Consider the following 19,049-nt stretch of genomic DNA (forward strand, 5'->3'; position numbering starts at 1 on the left):
AGAGCAAGTTGCTACAAAACAGAGGGAAGTGTTTCAGAGGTTGTGCAATATGTATATGGTAACCCTGGAGACAGCTCGTCCAGAAGGCATTAGCGGGGCTTAGCTGTGTCTGACAGCACATGGGGTGTGCAGGCGTGCCCAGCCCCACTGCTCTGCCCCACGGTGTGAGGTTTGGGGCAGAGGGGTCACAGCTCTGTCCTCCCCTCTCACTCGGGGTCCTCCCAGCACGGTCACATCAAAGGCATTTCCCAAAGGAAGGTCACCCTGACTTCAAAGAGAAGACAGCGCATGATGAAAGCAAAGGGGTGGACGGGGCCATGATTTACAACCCGGCGCTGGGAAGGGCTTCAGAAAGCTGTCAGCATCCTGAGAATGCGCCGCTCATTCCTTCTAAAAAGCTGCAGTGTCTCCTGCTGGAGCTGGGCAGCCTGGGGCACCGCGTCCTGCTGCTGGGACAGCCTGCTGTGGGAGGCAGCTCAGATGCTGAGCGGCGCTTCTGGAGGTTCTCCTGGGGCACAGCAGCTCTCCTGGGAGCTGGGGACATCCCAGCATCACCATTTCCACTCTTGGATGCAGTGTGCATCCTTAATGCCCAACACACCCAAATCAGACACCAGTCATGCACACAAAGTCCTGCTGTGTGCAGAGCAGAGCCCATACACAGCACTGGAAGCCCGTCCTGCTGGCACATGGCTATCCCCACAGATTGCAGCATTGGGCTCCCAAAAAACCCCACGGGCTTCCCAAAGGCAGCCCCTCTGAACATCCACAGAGCCATCCACACCCAAAGGGCAAAGCATGGTGGGGCACAGTGCTGGATGGCAGAGCTGGGCATCACCAACAGGGCGGCTAAAGGAATGGCTGCCAGAAGAAATAAAGAGGAAATTATTTAGCAAAGGGCATAGAAAACTTTATTGTGGACAGAGCTAATAAAGAGCTCCATACATAACTTTGGGGCTGGTTCTGCATGGGCAAAGGGTAAGAGAACACAGAGCTACTCAGGGGCACCTGCTGGAGATGAACGTCCGATGCTTTGTAAGGGGACAGCTAGCCTTGAAAGCCCGGCGACTGCAGGCTGCAGCTCTCTTGGATGGCAGCAAGCAGGGAGAAACAGCAGGGAGAGATGCCCATGCAAGCACACAGGACACTTCTCAGAGGCCATTCTCCATCCCACGGAGATGTTTAGCAGGACAGCTCAGCTCTCTGTCCCTTTAGTACAATAAACTCCTGGTCAGAGCGCCCAGAGATGGCCCTGGAACAAGACGTGCTCTACAGAAAGCAGCTGGATGCTCAGACATCGCCTGTGCCTTCCCTTCCTGAGGGAACTGGGCCAGCTGCTGGCACTCAGGGCATGCAGCCCTCCTCATCGTAGCCAGGCAGGGGCTGTTAGACATGGTGCAAGCAGCCAAGGTGGCAACCGCAGCTCCGGGTGGTGGCCACAGAGGCCGTGCAGCTGTCAGGTGAGGAATGATGCCAGGCACACAGTGCTGCTGGTGAGGTCCAGCAGACAGCTCCGCTGCTATCCTGGGCTCTGAGGGAGCTGGCTGCTAGGCAGATCTGGGCTTCCTGGCAGCCCAGGCCGCAGTGCTCAGTCAGGAATGCAAAGCAAGGCATGCTGCCCACAGAGCAGCACAGGCTTTGCAGCCCACATCACCCTCTACTCTCACCACCACCACAGACTGGCTCTCGAGCCTGGTGTCAGGTGTGGGATTTTTTTTGCAATACAGAACAACCGCGCTTGGGCTGTGGATTAATACTGAGTTGGCAAGCCCAGGAAATGAAAAGCTTTTGGGACCTGCTGCATCCTCAGAAGTTTCTGATGAGAAAGCTGCACTGCAGGGCACTCCAGGCTGCTGGAAAGATGCAGCTGAGCAGTCAAACCACACTGCTTTAGAGTACATGCTGGTGGACTTGGCTTGAAGGCGCACAGTGAAAAGTGGTACAGGGACAGAACAATCCTCAAGTCACTCCCTGACTACCAGCTGAGATGCCCTGGCATGATCCAAAGCCCGGGTGGGGGCAAGTGGAAAATTGAGTTTTCAGGGTATTAACAGAGAGTGGAGATGCAGCCTTGTTTTATCCTACAGCATTAAACTTTCTGCAGCGTTGGTCTGCAGAGCGTCAGGAGCGCACAGCCCTTTCTATGGAGAATGCTCTATTTTAGTTCCCTCTGGCAACAGGTCAAAGCACCCAACCTCAGACAGCCCTGGGCACTTCTCTAGCTGCAAAACCCGCTCGCCTTGACAAGGAGAGTGGAACTAGGCTTGGGGCAATCCTAGCTCAGAAGGCAGCAGCCATAATCATAGAAGTGCTCAGGTTGGAAAGACCTTAAAGATCATTGAATCCAACCACGACCAAACCAAACTGCCCTAACAACCCTCCTCTAAGTCGTGTCCCTGAGCACCACATCCAAATGGTTTTTAACCACCTCCCTGGGCAGCCTATTTCAGTGCTTAACAGCCCTTTTTGTAAAAAAGTTTTTCCTGATATCCAATCTAAACTTACCCTGGCACAACTTGAGGCCATTTCCCCTCGTCCTGAGAGACAAGGGAAACGCAGAAGAATATGATGCAGCTGGGCTTCTGCTGCCTCTCAGCTAAGAGTGCTGAAAGTTGGACAGCATCACACACAGGGATGCTGCTGTCGCCAGAGAATGAACTGCTGGAGCGAAAACCTTTGAACAGAAACACGCAAATAGGAAAAAAAAACATCTTGCTTCACCCCCAAAGGCTGTGGCTTTGGAAGGACAGTCACTCGGGCACTGTGGTGTTTGTCCTTATGTCCTTTAGGCATGGATCAGGCCTGTCCAGATGCTGTTTGCTGGTGCATTTTCTGTGCTGTGGTTCAGATGTGTTCCCACCAGGCCGGGGCTGAGAGACATGAAGTTCTCCACTGCTCTTACTTACAAACACAGCAGGAGTCTTAGAAAAAAGTTCCAGATCTCGTTCCATGCGTCTGTCTCGCTGGCAGCTTTTCCTTTTCACCTTGTGCCCAGAATACAGACTCTTCCCCTTGCAATGTTTGGGATCAGGTGTGGACACGGGACAGCGCCCAGCACTGCTTGAGCTGTTCTTACAAGGGCTGTGAAGGGCTGTGCTGCCGAGGTGAGTCTGAGCCACAGGAATCTCATCCATGGACTCAGCAGATTCGGAGTGATAGTCAGCTGGGGGTGCTGCTGCCTGCACTGCAGTAGGCAGGGGAACGGTGGGCACCAGGAGGAGAGGGCTGTGGGAGGAGGAGGTGGCAGCAGTTGTGGCTGGAAACTCTGGAGATGGAACGAGAGACACAAGGAAGGTCAAGGAGAGAGAGAGATCCGTCAGCCCTACAGATGTCAGCTCTGACATGGCCGATCCATCAGCTGGGAACCACTGCCCTCAGTGCTGCTGACACAGTTGCTTAAGCAGCCTAACCTTGTTTATGAAGATCTACGTTTCCCTCTTGCTCATCTGACCAATTTCTCCTTTAAAAACGAAAGCGGTCCATGGTACAGCTGCCACCACAATGGGTTTTGCTGTGCCTTCTTCCTCAGGAAAACAGAACTGAAATGAGCACTACTTCTGTTTAATTGTGCTGCTGCAATAACACCTTGAGTAGGATGACTGGGAGCAAGAAGAGCCCTTCTTTTCAGCTACCTTAGAACTAACAGTTCCAAGAAATAGCATGTTTAAAGCCGTAATCCTAATAGAGCAAGGAAAAGCTGGCATCACAACCCCATTAAATCTGCACAACACAGACGCTTCCAAATAAAGTTTATATCTCCTCTTCTCCAGGAAGTTTCCATTCTTTGCTTTTTTATTTTATTTTTTTTCTTGTCGCTACTTTCTAAAAGCAAGTTTGTATTAATTCCTTCACACTTCAGTGAACTGGTAGAGTTACAAAGCAAAGAAGCTGAGTGATGCACACTCACCTGACTGGGGACCTGGAAAAGAAGCCCAAGTTCCAGCATGCGGTTTAGATCTGCTCTCCATCACTGAGGAAGAAGACCTTAACATCTTCCTCCTCCTTTTTTTCTGTCTCTGTGAAAGCAAAGGCAGAAAGTCACACAGCACATGACATATCAAGAAAGAGATAGCCCTTGTCCAACATACAAGTATAGTAGAGAAGGATTTTTTCTTATCATCTGGATGACAAAATTGATTAATGAGCTTAGGGGAAAAGAGAGCACCACTATCAGTCACCAGAGGAAGTGGGGAAAGCATCTGGATGCAGGTAAATGAATTTTAAAAAGCAGAAAACATCCCTTTGGGCAGCTATTTCATGCACTAAAGCTTCACACCCACACACACCTTATTCCCCTGGGCAAATGCTTTATTTATTTATTCAAACATGGAGATATTTGAATGCTTAAGCTGTTGGAATTTGCTCTACAGAAGCACACGCAGGTGCGTGCAGTCACTGAACAGCACTAGAACAGAGAGAGATTGTGCAGGCTCCACGTGTTACAGCTCAGCTGCAAGTCTGCGAAGCAAGAGCAGAATGCACCTGCTCACACGTGGGAGCTGAGGCAGGAGAGCACTGTCTGCATGCAGCGACCACAGGCATCCCTGCACACACACCGAGGACACGACGAGGTAAGCACAGTTTGCATCAGAGCAAGTTTGTCCACCAGAGCACACAGCAGAACTCCTGCTTACCTGCAAAGGGGCCGCAAAGTGAAGAGATGGGAGGTCAGGAGAGGAGCTGCGTTCAGGATCAGCTTCATTGGCGTGGACATAGAGCTTTGAAAAGCTAAATACAGATATGTCAGATGCTTCCCTCAGACACTGCTTAACTGTGACCTCCACCTTTCTTGCACAGAGCCAGCTTCAATCAGGCTGAGGCAGCCCCTGCTTTGCACTGCACACCCTGCACGACTGCAGGGTCGCTGTTCTTGCAGCTTTGGTGCACAACACACCAAGAGTTTCCTCTCCCTTCCCTAAGGACATGAGTTAATAGGCAAGGCTTAATTAAGAGACAAGGACACTGTTTTCCAGTGACTGCTCACCTCATCTCATAAACTACACTGATTCATATTGTGATTCACATCTCCTGACAGCCTGAAGTCTTATAATGATAATGAGCTCAATACAGGAACTGTGGGACAAAACCAGAAGTTTAAGCTGGCAACAGAAGAAACCCTTTTTTGTGATATGGTGGCTCTTAGCAGTGGATATTATCAGTACTCTGCGCCATCACTTGGCTTCCACATAGAGCTGAAACTTGATTTTGAGAGAAAAACCTTATGGCTTGAGAAGAGAGATTCAAATGTGGGGGTACTAAATGAACACAAACACAACCTGAAGTGTTTTTTTCAGCCTGATTCCTTTTAATTTACTTGAGAAAAAAACCTCTAGGGAGTCTGGAAATGGGCTAAGGCTGGATTTTTTGACACAAAAGCAGGCTAGGACATAATGCTGAGCAGGTCACTCGACCAGCTGATGATCTGAGATGGCAGCAAAAATGCACGGGGTCAGAGTACATTTCAGTGGAATCCCTTTCTACCTTACAGACTTCATCCTTCAGTTAGCCCTCCTGCTAAGAGCCTCAGCCTTGTTAAGGATGTGAGCATACACAAGGTACAATGAGCTACTACGTACAATCAGCTCTCAAAGCCCCAGTAGCAGAGCATTCAGTTTAATTCCAAGACAACCTCAGATACTCACTCAGAATGACTTGCTACTCCAGAGCTCTCTAAGCCTAAATCACAAAGTTAGCAGGCTTTCTCATTTCAGTTGCTCACAAAGCAGACCACCTCCTTCAGTCATACTGTAGCAAGCTTAAGTGGAGCTCCCAGATCTATTTCAGGCAGCTTTAAAGTAATTTTTATTGTAAAACTCTAAAACTTTCCAGGAAAGTTATTGTCCCAGAGGAAGGGAGGTAAGTACTCCTGCACGTATTTGCCCTCCTGAAACTCAGTGAATTCAGCATATCTTGGTTGAAACACTGGTGCTCCTTCTGCTCTTTAGACTTTAGAGATGGTTTCCCATTCAGCACACACATCTCTGGGAGACTCACCATTTTTCTGAATTGGCTGCTGAGAAGTCCTCTACCCCAACACCAGGGTTTGTATGGCCAGGGTTAGCTGAAAGTAAGTCTGCTTCCTGAAACGACCAGACAGAAAGAATTCACATTTTCAGAACAAGAGGGACACACAGGGGAGAAGGATTTTCACTACAGAGGTGTTTTCTGCCTCCCATACGCCAAGCATTTTGTCATTAGAGCTACCACAGCTGAAACTCAGCAGAGGATGCGGCACTATTTTCAGCTTGCATACTCTTATAAGCATAAAGGAAGGCTTAACAAAGAAACCCCCTCAATTCAAGTATCCAAATTACAGAAAAGGGCTCCCGGTTCTCCCCCAGAAGCACTCAGTTGGGGTTGCTGGAAGACCAAGTGATGGATCTGTGATGATGCTGCCTCATGTAAGGCAGTAAATATGAAAGCCAACTGCAAAGAGCTGCAGAAGACTCCTATAATCTTGAGTTATAGGCTGATACAACAGCATGTGAAAACCCTCAATGCTACATGGATTCCAGAAGAAATTACAAGATATGAAGGGAGTACAAAGCCTCTGACAAACACATTGCCAATGCTGCCAGAGGGCACTGGGGACAACATCCCCAGCAACACAGCCAGCACACTGCACTGCTCATCCTTGGTCACTCTTCTTCCTGTGCCAGCAGAGAGACTGCCCAAATTACTAGTTGCTCTCAAAAACCTTGGCATGGAGATCTGGAGTCCCTGTACTCATGTAATTGTAGATAAGAGAGCTGCCAAGCTGGAAAGAGTTCAGGCTTGTTGCATTTTGTAAAGTGCTCTTACTTTAATTGGTTTTGCAAATGCAGAAAGAAATTTGCAATTGTTTTATAGGTGCTGGCATCAAATTGAAGGGAATTGGTTTAGCAACCTTAAACATTAGAATTTTGGGATCTGAGAATTATACTGTTGGAGGCTCACTAAGAAAAGCAGAGTTCATCTGCAGATATTTCACAATGAATTTATAACTCAGCTCATCAGTTGTCATTGCCTGAGCACCAGGTGTACATGAGTTGTTCCTCAGAGCTCCCTGGAGACCAAATTCCTAACGCTGACACACCAACCTCATGCACCTGAGTCACAAATGAAGGAGATCAGCCACAGCCTCGTGTCACTGTAAGCAGGGGGAGATGCAGGTATTCCCTGTACAGCGTGCTGAAATAGTAGCAGGAGATATTCTTGTGAGACTGTGCACAGCAAGGGGAAATCATCAGGATTTGATATCCACAGCGAGCAAGCAGGACTGCAGGCTTGGTATTTCAAAGGAGGTTAACAAAATGCACCTTGAGGATACCACAAGCAATGCTTTCCAAGTAGGCAAGAGAAGAGCCTTTTAAAAATCCATTTTGTACATTTTGGCCTTTTAAATTATGTATAACCAAAGCAGCTGCACAGAGAACACAGCCCATCAGAGCTGACAAGCAGGAACAAATGGAAGAAGACTCGATGAGTAGAAAATGCAGCATTCTCTCTGCATGATGAAAGCACAGCACAGAGCCCCAGCATCCCTCAGCTCCCACACAACTGGGCAGCTGCCAGCCTGATGGAGCTGCCTCTCCCCATCAGCTCACTCGGGTTCAGCTCTCAGTCCTGCTGCAAACAGACTGCTAGCCCCACTGAAATCCCAGCTCCCAAAGCTCACTGCCACCTCACGACTGCTGGCCACGCTCAGGTCTCCTGTAATCCTTTAGCCTGAACATAGCCAAAGGCTGAACCAGCACACAGGCTTAAAGAAGGCTTCAGTAGAGTGGGAAACGCATCTCTTCTTACTCTCTGTAGTTAATGAACAGTTAAGACAAAGGTGGGAAGAACACAATTTCTATTTGATGCTTGCAAGATCTTGGATCGGTTACAAAGGGCCTCTGTGTTCAAGCTGAAGGCTGTAGTCAATGCAGCTTACAAAAGGCGAGTCACTTGGTGTACTCCTACTCCGTGTATTTGTTTGTGTTTATCTCTGGTTGCTATGTGAGGAACAAGGAAAGTCTGGGGGGTTAACAGTGTTCTTAACAATGTTACTGGGCATCTTCCAGTCCCCACTGCTCCCCAAGGTACTGACTGCAGCAGGGAAACAGAGCTCCTTTTCACCCCACTGCTGCAAGCCTCAAATGAACCACACTCACACACTTCCAGACAAGCAGCCGTGCAGACAGGAGAACACAGCTGAACAGCTTCATCCCAAACTTAGGCACACACAGCTCACCTTTCTCAGGTATATTTTCAGTAGAGATTAAAATCTGGTAACCAGGAAATCATTAGTGCTGTTGTTTCATTATTGCTTTAATGGTCATGGTAGGCAAAGCTGTATGAGACAAAGTGCCAAACATCCTTGCTGTTATGGAAACCCTCCTTCAAACTGAAAGTTCAGATTTCCCAACAGAGAACAAAAAATGTATACGAAAAGCTGAGGTCTCCACATTGCACAGAAAGGGAATTAGCTCACTTTCCCTCTTCCTTTGATAGGGAAAAGCCATTAATGAGTCCAGGGAGACCCCAGGACCAATTCACAGAAGATGTGGACTAAGCTTGGATTTAATTAGCTTCTTATGAAATATAAAACTAGTTATATAGAAGGCAACTCACTCAACTCAAAGCTAGATAGAGTTACATGGGCTTGCAGAATCCCAGAATAATTTAGACTAGGAGGAACTGGAAGTTTCTAGTCAACTCCCCCATCCAAACCAATACAAACGTTGTTCAGTCAAATTTTGAGCAACCCAGGGGCAAAGCTGTCTTGCAGCAAAATAAGTTACACCAAACCTTTCTGTGAGAGTGTCAGTTTTGTGTATTCCCCTGCACAGTGCAGCAGGACTGAGGAGTCCTTTGCAGCAATACAGATCAGCATGATGGTAATCACAAGGACCTCAGCACTGTGTAGACTCATCTCAAAGGAGAACAAAGCTCACAGGGTCATTTCTGAACAGGATTGGTGCTCTTTTCCTTTTCCAGATAGTCAAGCTAGTCCATGCTGGCTGCCTGATGATTATCCTCAGTTTCTCCTGCCTTGGAATCTGTCTCATTTTCAGTCCTGACCTACAACACCATGCACACAGACCAGCAAAATGCACACTGCCACCAAAACAGATGGTCCTGTCCTTTCCAGAGACAGGACCTTCCCACTCTTCAGTCATCCTCTTTCATGCTGACACAAGCAGTTATGTGACTGCTTGGTGAACCAAATGGGAGGGAGCTGGCCCAGTTAAATGCTACCTCAACTATTTTTTTTTTTTAATAAAGTTTCTTCTTACCCAGATGAGTTCCCCCACCCTGTTCACTGCATGACTGTAACAAACAGCTGCGTTGGCAAAGGAGAACAGAAAGTCCAGGGCCCAGAACAAATGGTGGAAGAAGAGAGTGGGTGGGATTGATTTGTTTGAAAGCAGTACTTGCTAATGCCTGAAGTGCTCATCAAGTTACAGACCGTAGGCTCTCTCAATCCTACTCACATCTCTGCTCCTCAGAGGTGCCTCCAAAGTTCTATCTGGAGCAGCTGCCTCTAAAATTTGAAGCATACAAAACTGAAGCAAGCTCTATGCAGCCGATGAGTGAGGTTGTTCTATGGGAAATGGATTGCAAGTGCAGAGAGTACCTGACTGGGTACCACCTGGGAGGGACAAGGATCCGGCTGCTTGTCTGCTTCTTTGGCCTCTTGCTGGGCACGCTGCTGCAGGATGTACTCATATGTAGTCAGTCTGTTCCACACTGGGAGGAAAGAAAGAGAACAGCTGTCAGTGTGTGAAAGGCCACTCTTGACAGCACTGACAGCTCACAAACAGCCTGAAAAACTCCTCGTTTCAATGGCAACTATAAACAGGAGAAAACTGATACTCCAAGCCAAAAGCACCTTTGCACTGCTTATCTTACTGTACCCTTTGTTGTTATCATCACAGCACTTTCTCATCGTCACAGTGCTCAGTTAAGTGTCTCACATACACGTGGTGCTGCCTTTTGTGTGGCAGAAATTCATTCAGCTCATTTCAGAGCAGATCCATTATTCATATGTGATACTTGAAAGATCTGCGTTGCATAACGAGGAGACAAAAAATACGTCACACTAAATGAAGAAAAGAAAGCCAGCAGGTTGGTGCAGCCCAGAAGACTGAGATAATTAATGTCCAAAACATCCAGCATGGGATGCCCATTCATCTTGTGCCAAACAGACGTGCTCAAAGTTTATATGTGCCTGAGTTTATGTGCTCTTAACGTCCTGCAGACACAGACACATCTGCTTCCATGAATGAGCAAAAGCATCTGACATTTCTGAGCAGCTTGTTTTCCTCAAGAGACTCCAAACATTACAGGGATTCAAAACTAAGGCGTTCCTCTCCTCATGATGTCCTAGTATTTTTAGAACACAGAAGCCAGAAATGGATGCTGTAGTTTCTGACTGCGGTCTGGAAGCATTATTCCTGTTTACAGTAGCATGTAGTTAAATCAGACACTCAGGATGTGGGACATCTAGACTAAAATCTCTGTTGTGTCTGAATTAATTTGTTCCACTAGTATCTTATCCCTCAGAACCATGCTCTAGACGCACAGCTACACTGCAGGGAAGTGGGGGAGAGCAGAGGCAAGCAATGGCCTTAGGAAGAAAAAAGAATCCAAGATGCATTTGGCCAGGAAGTCAGACCATAAAAACAAATGCAAGTCTGCAGCCAGGTGATCAGAGAATGTATTTAATGAGGAAGGTGCAGAGTGCTGGCAAATGCTAGTAGAATTGTATCTGTGTGCATTACTTAAGAAACAGAACGTGGTTACAAACCATTCTTGGGTTAGAATTCATTGGTTTCTACATACTTAGCAGAGCAACTTTTGCAATATTTTTAAATGGTTATTTAGTCAAAAGCACTGCAGCACATAATTAAAAAGAAAACCAAACACCTCTCTCCAAACTTCCGATGTGCCATGCCTCACTGAGTGCCTCTGCAACTGCATCTCAATCAAGATGTAACTGTGATCACACGGATCAGCTGCTTTGAGAATAACCTACTGTGACAGCAGCAAGTAATTAAAGCCAGGACAGTCATTCTGAAAAGATCACATTAAATTGGGTCAAAACTAAAAGTTAATTTGCCTTCAAATTGGTTCTGAAGGAGGACGAATAATTCACATCTAGACAGCAATAAAAAACACCAGAGCAGAACTGGGTTCTACACACAGAACTGGGCTTTGGTCACACAGAACATTTCTGTTTGACAAAAGAAAGAGCATCGTTATCCCAAGGAAGGAGCACCCTCTTGTGGAAGCTGTATGGGTAGACAAGGTAACGTGCTGTTCAGTGCTGCACAGAGTAACGCTGTCTTTTTCAGCCAAAGGAAACGTTCCTGAAGTTTCACCAGCGCTCTGATGCTTTTTAATCTTTCTGTAGCGGTAGATCAACCTTTAAAATCTCCAGGCATCACCATTAACCAGATAAAAGTCAACTTGTAATTACAACAAGAAAGCAAACTCAAGGACTGCGACCCATCTGGAACTGCACTGGTTTGTGCTGACCTTGTTTGTGTTGGCTTCTGTCTCACTGTTACAGGCAACCTAACAATCCACCTCTCTTCCAGCACATCCCTCCTTCCCTAGTTTTGACCCCACTGACTACTGCAAGTGCAAAATCTTTTCTCATCACGACTTACAGAATGCAAATAGCACAGGCTCCACTCCAGACAGTGACTGGAAAAAAGGTATTTGATGACCATTTGCACTTCCAGACAAAAACTGTCCCTCTTGATACAGCACCAAGTAGGAGACCTAATGAGGAGCCTTTCTGAAAGCTTCTCCCTCTGAGTCCCACAAGTCATTCTGTGTCAACACAGTACAACTTCCATAATGGGATCTGATCTGGGAGTTGGGTTTCTCACCAGAAAATGAGACCAGAGAAACAGGATCTCTTGTATCACAGAGATCTACTTCATTATCTACTGGTTGTAGAGAATGGCACTGCACATGAGTGCACCTTGCTCACATCATGCTGTGTCTCAGCTGGTAAGTCCTACAGCACCAAACTGACATCACACAGAACCAGCTGGGATGTTCTATCAACCTATAACCACAGGAAACGGGACCCAGATATGCTTCCTATGGACTATATAAAATGATATGCACTTTTAGATAAAGCCTCTCACTATTATACTAGCTAAGAACAGTTTAGTTACAATTCCTCTTTTATTTCTTCCATTTAAGATGCCATTATTTAACCTTCAAGACTTGCAACTGTCCAAACACCACCCAAGCCATTCTGGAAATGGCTACTGATGTAGTTCAACAAGTGAACTCTGGATTCTAAACAAGTTTATCTGGATTCTAAAGTTTTGTATACTTTCTAAGATTCAGTTCTGAATGAAGGAAATCGTATTGATGGATGGTGGCCTTACTAGAAATTTCCAAGATAATGATTTAAAAATGCTTCTGAGGAGTCTGACTCAGGTTGGAAAAAGCTTTTCACTGGCTCCAATCCACCCTTTGCAAAGACACAAAACGTATAAGGTTAAACCCCCTACTTTCTATCTCTTCAGTGATAATCTTGTAAGTTTGTAACATGGATGAACACACAAGGAATGCAGAACAAGCAGTAGCTAAAGAAAAACGAAATAGAGATGCAGGTGACAGGAACATAATACTTACTAAGATAGATGTGAAAGGTCAAGAGGTGGCCTAGCAGGCTCACAGTCACCAGGCTCAAAAGAATGAAAGTCCCAGCTGAGAACAAAATGGCAGGTGCCCGAGTCTCAACAGGAACAGCAGGCAGAAACACAAACCAGACATCCGTGTGGTTCTTCAGACCTGTAAAACAAAAGCAGCTGGAGGTCTGTAAACTGTCCATGCAGTGTTTCTAACTCAGCTTTACAACTGGAAATATTTGTAACTCAAAATGGGCTGCAGGCCCATTATGCACGTGAGGCTTAAGAAACTTTGTGCCCGCAAAGCTTTTAGGAAGAGCAGTTTAGTGGGTGCAAGAAAGAAACGTTCCATCAGCTGAGCAGACACTTGTAGAACTGAAGGAATAAGGAATGAGAGAAGAATGTGGAAGAATCCAATCTCACACACTGGTCCTCGAGACGTGCTGGCTGACTCCCAGGATGCACTGCCCTTACCTTCATAGTGATGGTCAGAACGAAGCATCGTGGGGTTAAGGAAGAACTCAACAAAGACGTAGAAAGCAACGAGCAGCAGAAGCCCAAGGCCCAGGATGGCAGACACCACGCTGTTCAAGAAGAACCTGCCAAAGAAGTGGGAACTCTGAGTGGCTTTGGTAACATCACAGACACAGTTCAAGGGACAGATATACGTAGCTATCCCACATTACTGTGGCACTTTCATAAATGCCAGACAAGAGCCTTGTTTCATAGCCTAACAGTAACTGTGACCCTTGAAACAATTGCAGTTAGAAAGCAGTCAAAAATGTGCGTGACAGAAAAAGAGCTCTCTGCACAAAATCAAGGCAGCATATCGTGGCACTGAGCAGTGACAACTCTTTGCTCCACACATGGCCCCAGTGCAGAGAAGCAATAATCAGCGTGAGCCTCTTTATTCCTTACCTTAAACCTGGCACAGATTAGATCTGCATGTGTGCTGCTGCCAATTGACAAATCTTGGAGGGAAAGCAGGCAGTTTGGATTCAGAGAAGGGAACAACAGCATGATCATGGACCTATTCCCACTCCAGTTATCACAAGCATTACAGACACCCACTTACCATCCCATCATGTTTTCCTAATACCAAGTAGAACAATCAAGTTTTCTGTTCTCATCTGTAGACATTTGACTACTAAGCATAGTGATTTTATCCCTGGTTATGTGGATGTCATAGCAGGGCTTGCATTTTACACCTAGTTTTCTCATGATTGATTTTACTCAGCTAAGATCTAAAAGAAAAGTGGCTTTGTGTAGCTGAGAGCAGATCAGACTTCTCTGGGGATATTATTTAGGCAGCGATGTGTTCCTGCCACAGTACCAAGCTCTTACCAGTAATTCCTCTCTCCCACACAGTTGTTGAGCCATTTGCAGTGGTGATCAAAGCCACGCACACACTTGTTGCAAGATCCACAGTGCTTTGATTTGGCACTCCTGCCAAAGAAAAGGTGGTGTTAGAGTGGCATGCCTTTACCAGGGACACAAGTACAGGGGGGTAGAGCAGCAGAGAGCCTGGGAACCAACCATATCTACAACAAGAACAATTAAATTCCCCAACATATTGGCTGTATTCACTATTGCTGGGCCACGGTCCCAAAGCAAAGCTTGCTTTTTTAATGCACTGTGTGATTTCTAATTTGGAGGTCATTGCTTTCTTGTTTTAAAACCTTAAGCAATTCTACAAACCTTCACCTTACAACCTTCCCTCCAGGCATTTCTCCTACCACATTAGGATCCAGCCAAACACAAGCACACACATCCAAGTTACACGCTGTTCTCAGATCAAACACCAACATCCAGATAACGAATAACAGCAGAATCCTCTCCACAAGACATGAGAGCAATAAAGTAACACACAGGACCATGCTCACATTTGACAGTAGACGCCTACCCAGCTCACTGAGCTGGGAATGAGGATTCACAGGCACTGCAGAGATAAAAGCTTCAAGAACTCGACTTCAATCTTACAGTCTAACAGTAAAGAAGCGTCCAGTGGCAAAGTGCAATGGTGAAGAAGAAAGATTAGTAGAAAGAGAAGAGAAGATACTTACACATTTACATCACAGACATGGCAATGATGGTTTTCAATGACATGTGCATGCTGATTACGATTGAAGGTGGCCAGAGGCCCTAGATAGTTTTTTTCTCGCACTTTTGCATCCGCAGGATCAATGGAGACTGCAGTAAGATGAACAACTAAATGGTAGATAAAACACACTCCTGGACACTGAAGCACACAGTTAAGGATTGTAGGAGTGATTTATACTTGGGTATATATATTATTCTTAATACACAAAGCCCACAGAGACAAGGAATATACAGATTATAAATTACCATAAAACTGATTACAGCACATTAATCTGAGCTTTATTAACAGAGAAGTTCACCTGCCTCACTGTAACTAACATCAATGATAATTAAACACACTCCTCATAAAGTACTATTCTGCCTCATGGAAATATCCTCCCTTGCACAAGAGTCTTTAAAGTTTACCTTTACTTACCAGAATCTGACCCTATGTGCAGGCTGATGGCGTAGGTTCATGCTTCTTAGTCCATACAGAATCTTTGGAAAGTAACAGGCAGTTAAGGCCGTGCACATGCCCCTTCAATAGACCAAACTTCCAAAAAAGAGAGAAAAAAAGTCACATCAAGGAACTAGCACTGAACACCTTGCTTTCCTCTTCCTTCAGAATCCCAAGGAACAGGATCACCCCTATCAACTACAGTCCTACAGGATTTACTGACAGGACATGTCATTTATATCTCAAAACATCACCTGCTTGAATTCTTATTTACAAAACACAGTCACAAGGCAGAGCAAATAAGCTTTAGAAGTATTTTTGATCAAACCTCAAGTGACTGCCAATATTTGGAAAGAAAGCAGAAATGTTATGTGGATGCCTCATCCCTGGAGGCACTCAAGGCCAGGCTGGATGTGGCTCTGGGCAGCCTGGGCTGCTGGTTGGTGACCTGCACACAGCAGGGGGGTTAAAACCAGATGATCATTGTGGTCCTTTTCAACCCAGGCCATTCTGTGATTCTATGATTATCTGTCTAGTAAACCACTGCACACTAGAGCTTGCTTCTCAATACACTGAAATACATGGGCATGCATGCAACAATTAATCTTCCTGCTTATTTGCTACACAACCAGATATGCACATCATTGATCCTATTAAAGTCTATGGAAAACACAGTAGCGTGGTAAGGAAAGAAAAAAAAAAAAAGGCATTAGTACTAACAGTACTAGCAGTAAAGCTTTGAGTTATGTTGATCAATTAGAATGACTTTAGATTGAGTTATGATGATATGTGGCAGACAAATTTACAAAGTTCGAGGCATGATGGTACCAAAGATTTCAGTAAGAATTCAGGTAGATGAAAAATAACTGCAAGCTGATAATGTTATGGATGACTGAATCATGCAAGTTTAATTAAAACTATCAGCAAAAGCATCAGAATCCCAATAATATCAAAGGCTCTATGGACATATGAATTCCAGATGTACAAATGCTGATAATGGCATTCCTAGGAAGATCTCTTCAGAACTCTTCCCAACATTCTGTCTATATAACATTTCTTGATTACCTGGTTCTGCTAAGGAAGCTTTAAATATGAATGGCAAAACAGGCTTCTGCTGAAGGATTTCCTTCTTTCCAGTTACAGAACTGTGTTAAATTTTCTCCTTGGTTTGCACTACAGTAAGACTGACAGTAATCCTGGAGACACACAACCCCACACTCTGCAAGCAGCAGTTCCCAAGTTTTCCTATGCCCTCCCTCAAACCCTGCAGCACACTTGTAGAACAACATACAGAGACACACAAGCAGATGTAGATAGAAGAGCTTGGGAGGCAAAGCCTTAAAAGGGAGTAATGACAGAGACAAGTAGAATGTTAATGATCTTCCTTGGTGGAGGAATGGAGATAGTTCCAAAATAAGTGTTTCTTAGAGACAGGAGAAAATCAACTTCATGGCTATAGTTCAGAAAGATTCTGGCTAAGCTGTTTTCTCCTATGCTCACTACTTGTTTAAAAATGTTCCACTGGTAATTCATTACAGCTCCTGTTCTGCTCTTGACCAAAGGATACGATATAGCCAGCGGGCAGCCAGTGGAGGGGCAGAAGAGGAACCAGAATTCCAAAGCCAACCAGTGCAAAGAAGAGGTACAGCAGCCAGGTAATGATCTGGAAAGGGTGCAGAGGCCAGCTCCAGCCATTTCTTCGAGCACGTTGGACCTTAGGACCAGCTTCACCCAAGTTCTCTGGAGCTGTCTTATTAGGAGGTTTGTTGCAGATGTTCATCTGTAGAAATAAAAAGAAAAAAGAAAATATGAGAAAATAAAAGAATTCTGACTGAGCCCTGGTCCTGGATATATGCTCCAGAAAAATTAGAGACCAGGACAAGCATTTGAGGGAAGACTTCTCCCTGCAAAGAGGATCTATAGAAACAAAAGGGCAAAAACAATTACATATTCTAAAAGCAAGTGTTGATATCTGCATGAAACAACAACAAGCCAAACTTTCAGCTAAGTTGAACTTAACTGACTTAGTTAACTTGTGAAGGTTTTGACAGTGTTTGAATGGATCAAGGCCAAAATCAAGTAAAAAGAGTATTCCCCCAACTCAGAGACAGAGCATGATATGCTCTGTTTTGGGAACACGTTCATTTCAGAAAGCTGTTCCAGGTGATGGCAGAACAAATCACAGACTGGCCTGGGTTGAGAAGGACACAATGCTCATCCAGTTCCAACCCCCTGCTATGTGCAGGTCGCCAACCAGCAGTCCAGGCTGCCCAGAGCCACATCCAGCCTGGCCTTGAATGCCTCCAGGGATGGAGCATCCACAGCCTCCTTGGGTGATCTGTTCCAGTGCCTCACCACCCTCTGTGTGAAAAGCTTCCTCCTAATATCTAACTTAATCCTCCTCTGTCTCAGTTTAAAAACATTTCCCCTTGTCCTATCACTACCCACTATCCCCTCCCTCCTGTTTATATGCTCCCTCCTAAATGCTGCCACCTGACTCAGCTATGCCATGTTTCCTTCCAGCTGGTGAGGAGAAGTGAAGTGAAAGCAGGTTGCCCTCCTGGAGTATGTGGGATGGAATCACAGCTTCAGCGCTACACAGAAACAGAGGCGCCTTTGTCAGCAACAAAGTGGAAAGACTAGAAGCTGAACAAAAAGTGAGCAAAAAGAGGAAAAAGGAATTGCACACAACACCACTGTATGGCCAACTGTTGCTAGAAGAACAAAACAGAGTGACATATGCAGGGCACCCACACAGCAAGCTGCCAGATTACTGAGCTGTCCTACAACACCAGGGCTGCCAGCATGAGAAAGCAAGATTTAATTGCAAAGACAAGTCGTGAACCATAACCTGGGAAGTTCTTGATGTCTGAGTGTTTGCACAACAGCTATGACAAACAGATGCTATTTCAGTTTGTGTTGAACTGTTAGCTGCAGCTCTCTGCTTGCCACTGAGCCGGGCTGTGCTTCAAACAGAACCTGCCTTGTTAAAGAAATGCATCTGTTCTGCATTCTGTGGGGCTACAGGGCTGGACTTCTCCAGGTCCCTGGGCACAGGAGCATGCTGAGAGGCAAGGAGCAGAGGTCTCTGGCTCGTTATTGTCTCATTTTGACATTGTCTCGTGTCATTGCTGTCATTTTGATAACGGTTCAAGTGCCAGAAAAACCCAAAGGGCACTGACTGCAACCATCAGAGCAAGCAGGGCGGTTCAGATACAAGATCTGCTTGCATCAGTGCAAGCAAAGGGCTGGAAATTACTGCTACCGAACCAGAGAACATCCCGAATGGAAAGGACCCCGGTGGCCACCTAGCCCATCTCCTGCCCACACAGCAGCCAGGCGCTGCCCCACGGCCTCAGCCCTGCCGTGCACAGCCATTAACCCCTCGTTAACCTTCGGCAGCGCTCCCGTTAAACGCACTGATCTGCCCGTATCTCTCTGCATGGCCTCTCAGCGCTCTGCTCCCAGCTGAGTCCCGTCAGCAAACCCGGCACGTTTCTCGCTCAGGAAAGCACGGCGCGCACCGCGCTGCCGAACGGCTCCGGGCTTACTCAGTCAGCGCTGCTCGGAGGCCGCAGGTCTCCCCGTGCAGTCCGCACGCAGCGAGGCCCGAGACCGGGGGAGGCGGCGGGATGGAGCCGGGCGCCCCGCGTGCCCCGTGCGGCCGGGACGGGGACGGGCCCGGCTCCGCAGCTTCTCGCACGGAGAAGCGAGAGCGGCGGGTCAGGCCGCTGGGCCCGTCGCCATGGCAACGGGCGGGCTACGGCGCGCCGCGAGGGACAAAAAGCATCGGGCGCGTTTCGCCGCAGCGCTCCGTTTCCCGCCTTTCTCCACCGCTTCGCTTCCCGCCTCAGCGCGGCTCGCCGCTGCCGTGCGCCATGGGAAGTTGC

The 19,049-nt window shown here is 46.5% G+C and overlaps 1 protein-coding gene across 6 annotated transcripts; it reads right to left on the reverse strand.

Moving 5' to 3' along the window:
* Positions 1–885: 885 nt before the first annotated feature.
* On the reverse strand, positions 886–18,939 carry ZDHHC1 (zDHHC palmitoyltransferase 1). Of its 6 annotated transcripts, none has more exons than XM_010717881.4 (11): positions 18,711–18,939; positions 16,727–16,939; positions 14,687–14,862; positions 13,968–14,069; positions 13,098–13,222; positions 12,628–12,786; positions 9,602–9,714; positions 5,995–6,080; positions 4,635–4,728; positions 3,908–4,016; positions 886–3,265 (listed from the first exon to the last, which is right to left on the reverse strand). In XM_010717881.4, exons 2-11 carry the CDS (start codon positions 16,937–16,939, stop codon positions 2,751–2,753), a joined length of 1,692 nt encoding a protein of 563 aa, XP_010716183.2. In that variant the 5' UTR covers positions 18,711–18,939; the 3' UTR covers positions 886–2,750. The 6 variants fall into 6 exon arrangements, with proteins under 6 accessions (XP_010716183.2, XP_085091490.1, XP_085091489.1 ...); XM_085235364.1 differs by lacking the exon at positions 18,711–18,939 and adding an exon at positions 18,580–18,598; XM_085235363.1 differs by lacking the exon at positions 18,711–18,939 and adding an exon at positions 18,553–18,570 and having other exon boundaries at positions 9,617–9,714.
* Positions 18,940–19,049: the final 110 nt, after the last annotated feature.

The sequence above is a fragment of the Meleagris gallopavo genome, chromosome 13, assembly GCF_905368555.1.
Source record: "Meleagris gallopavo chromosome 13, MGAL_WU_HG_1.1, whole genome shotgun sequence".
Lineage (NCBI taxonomy): Eukaryota > Metazoa > Chordata > Aves > Galliformes > Phasianidae > Meleagris > Meleagris gallopavo.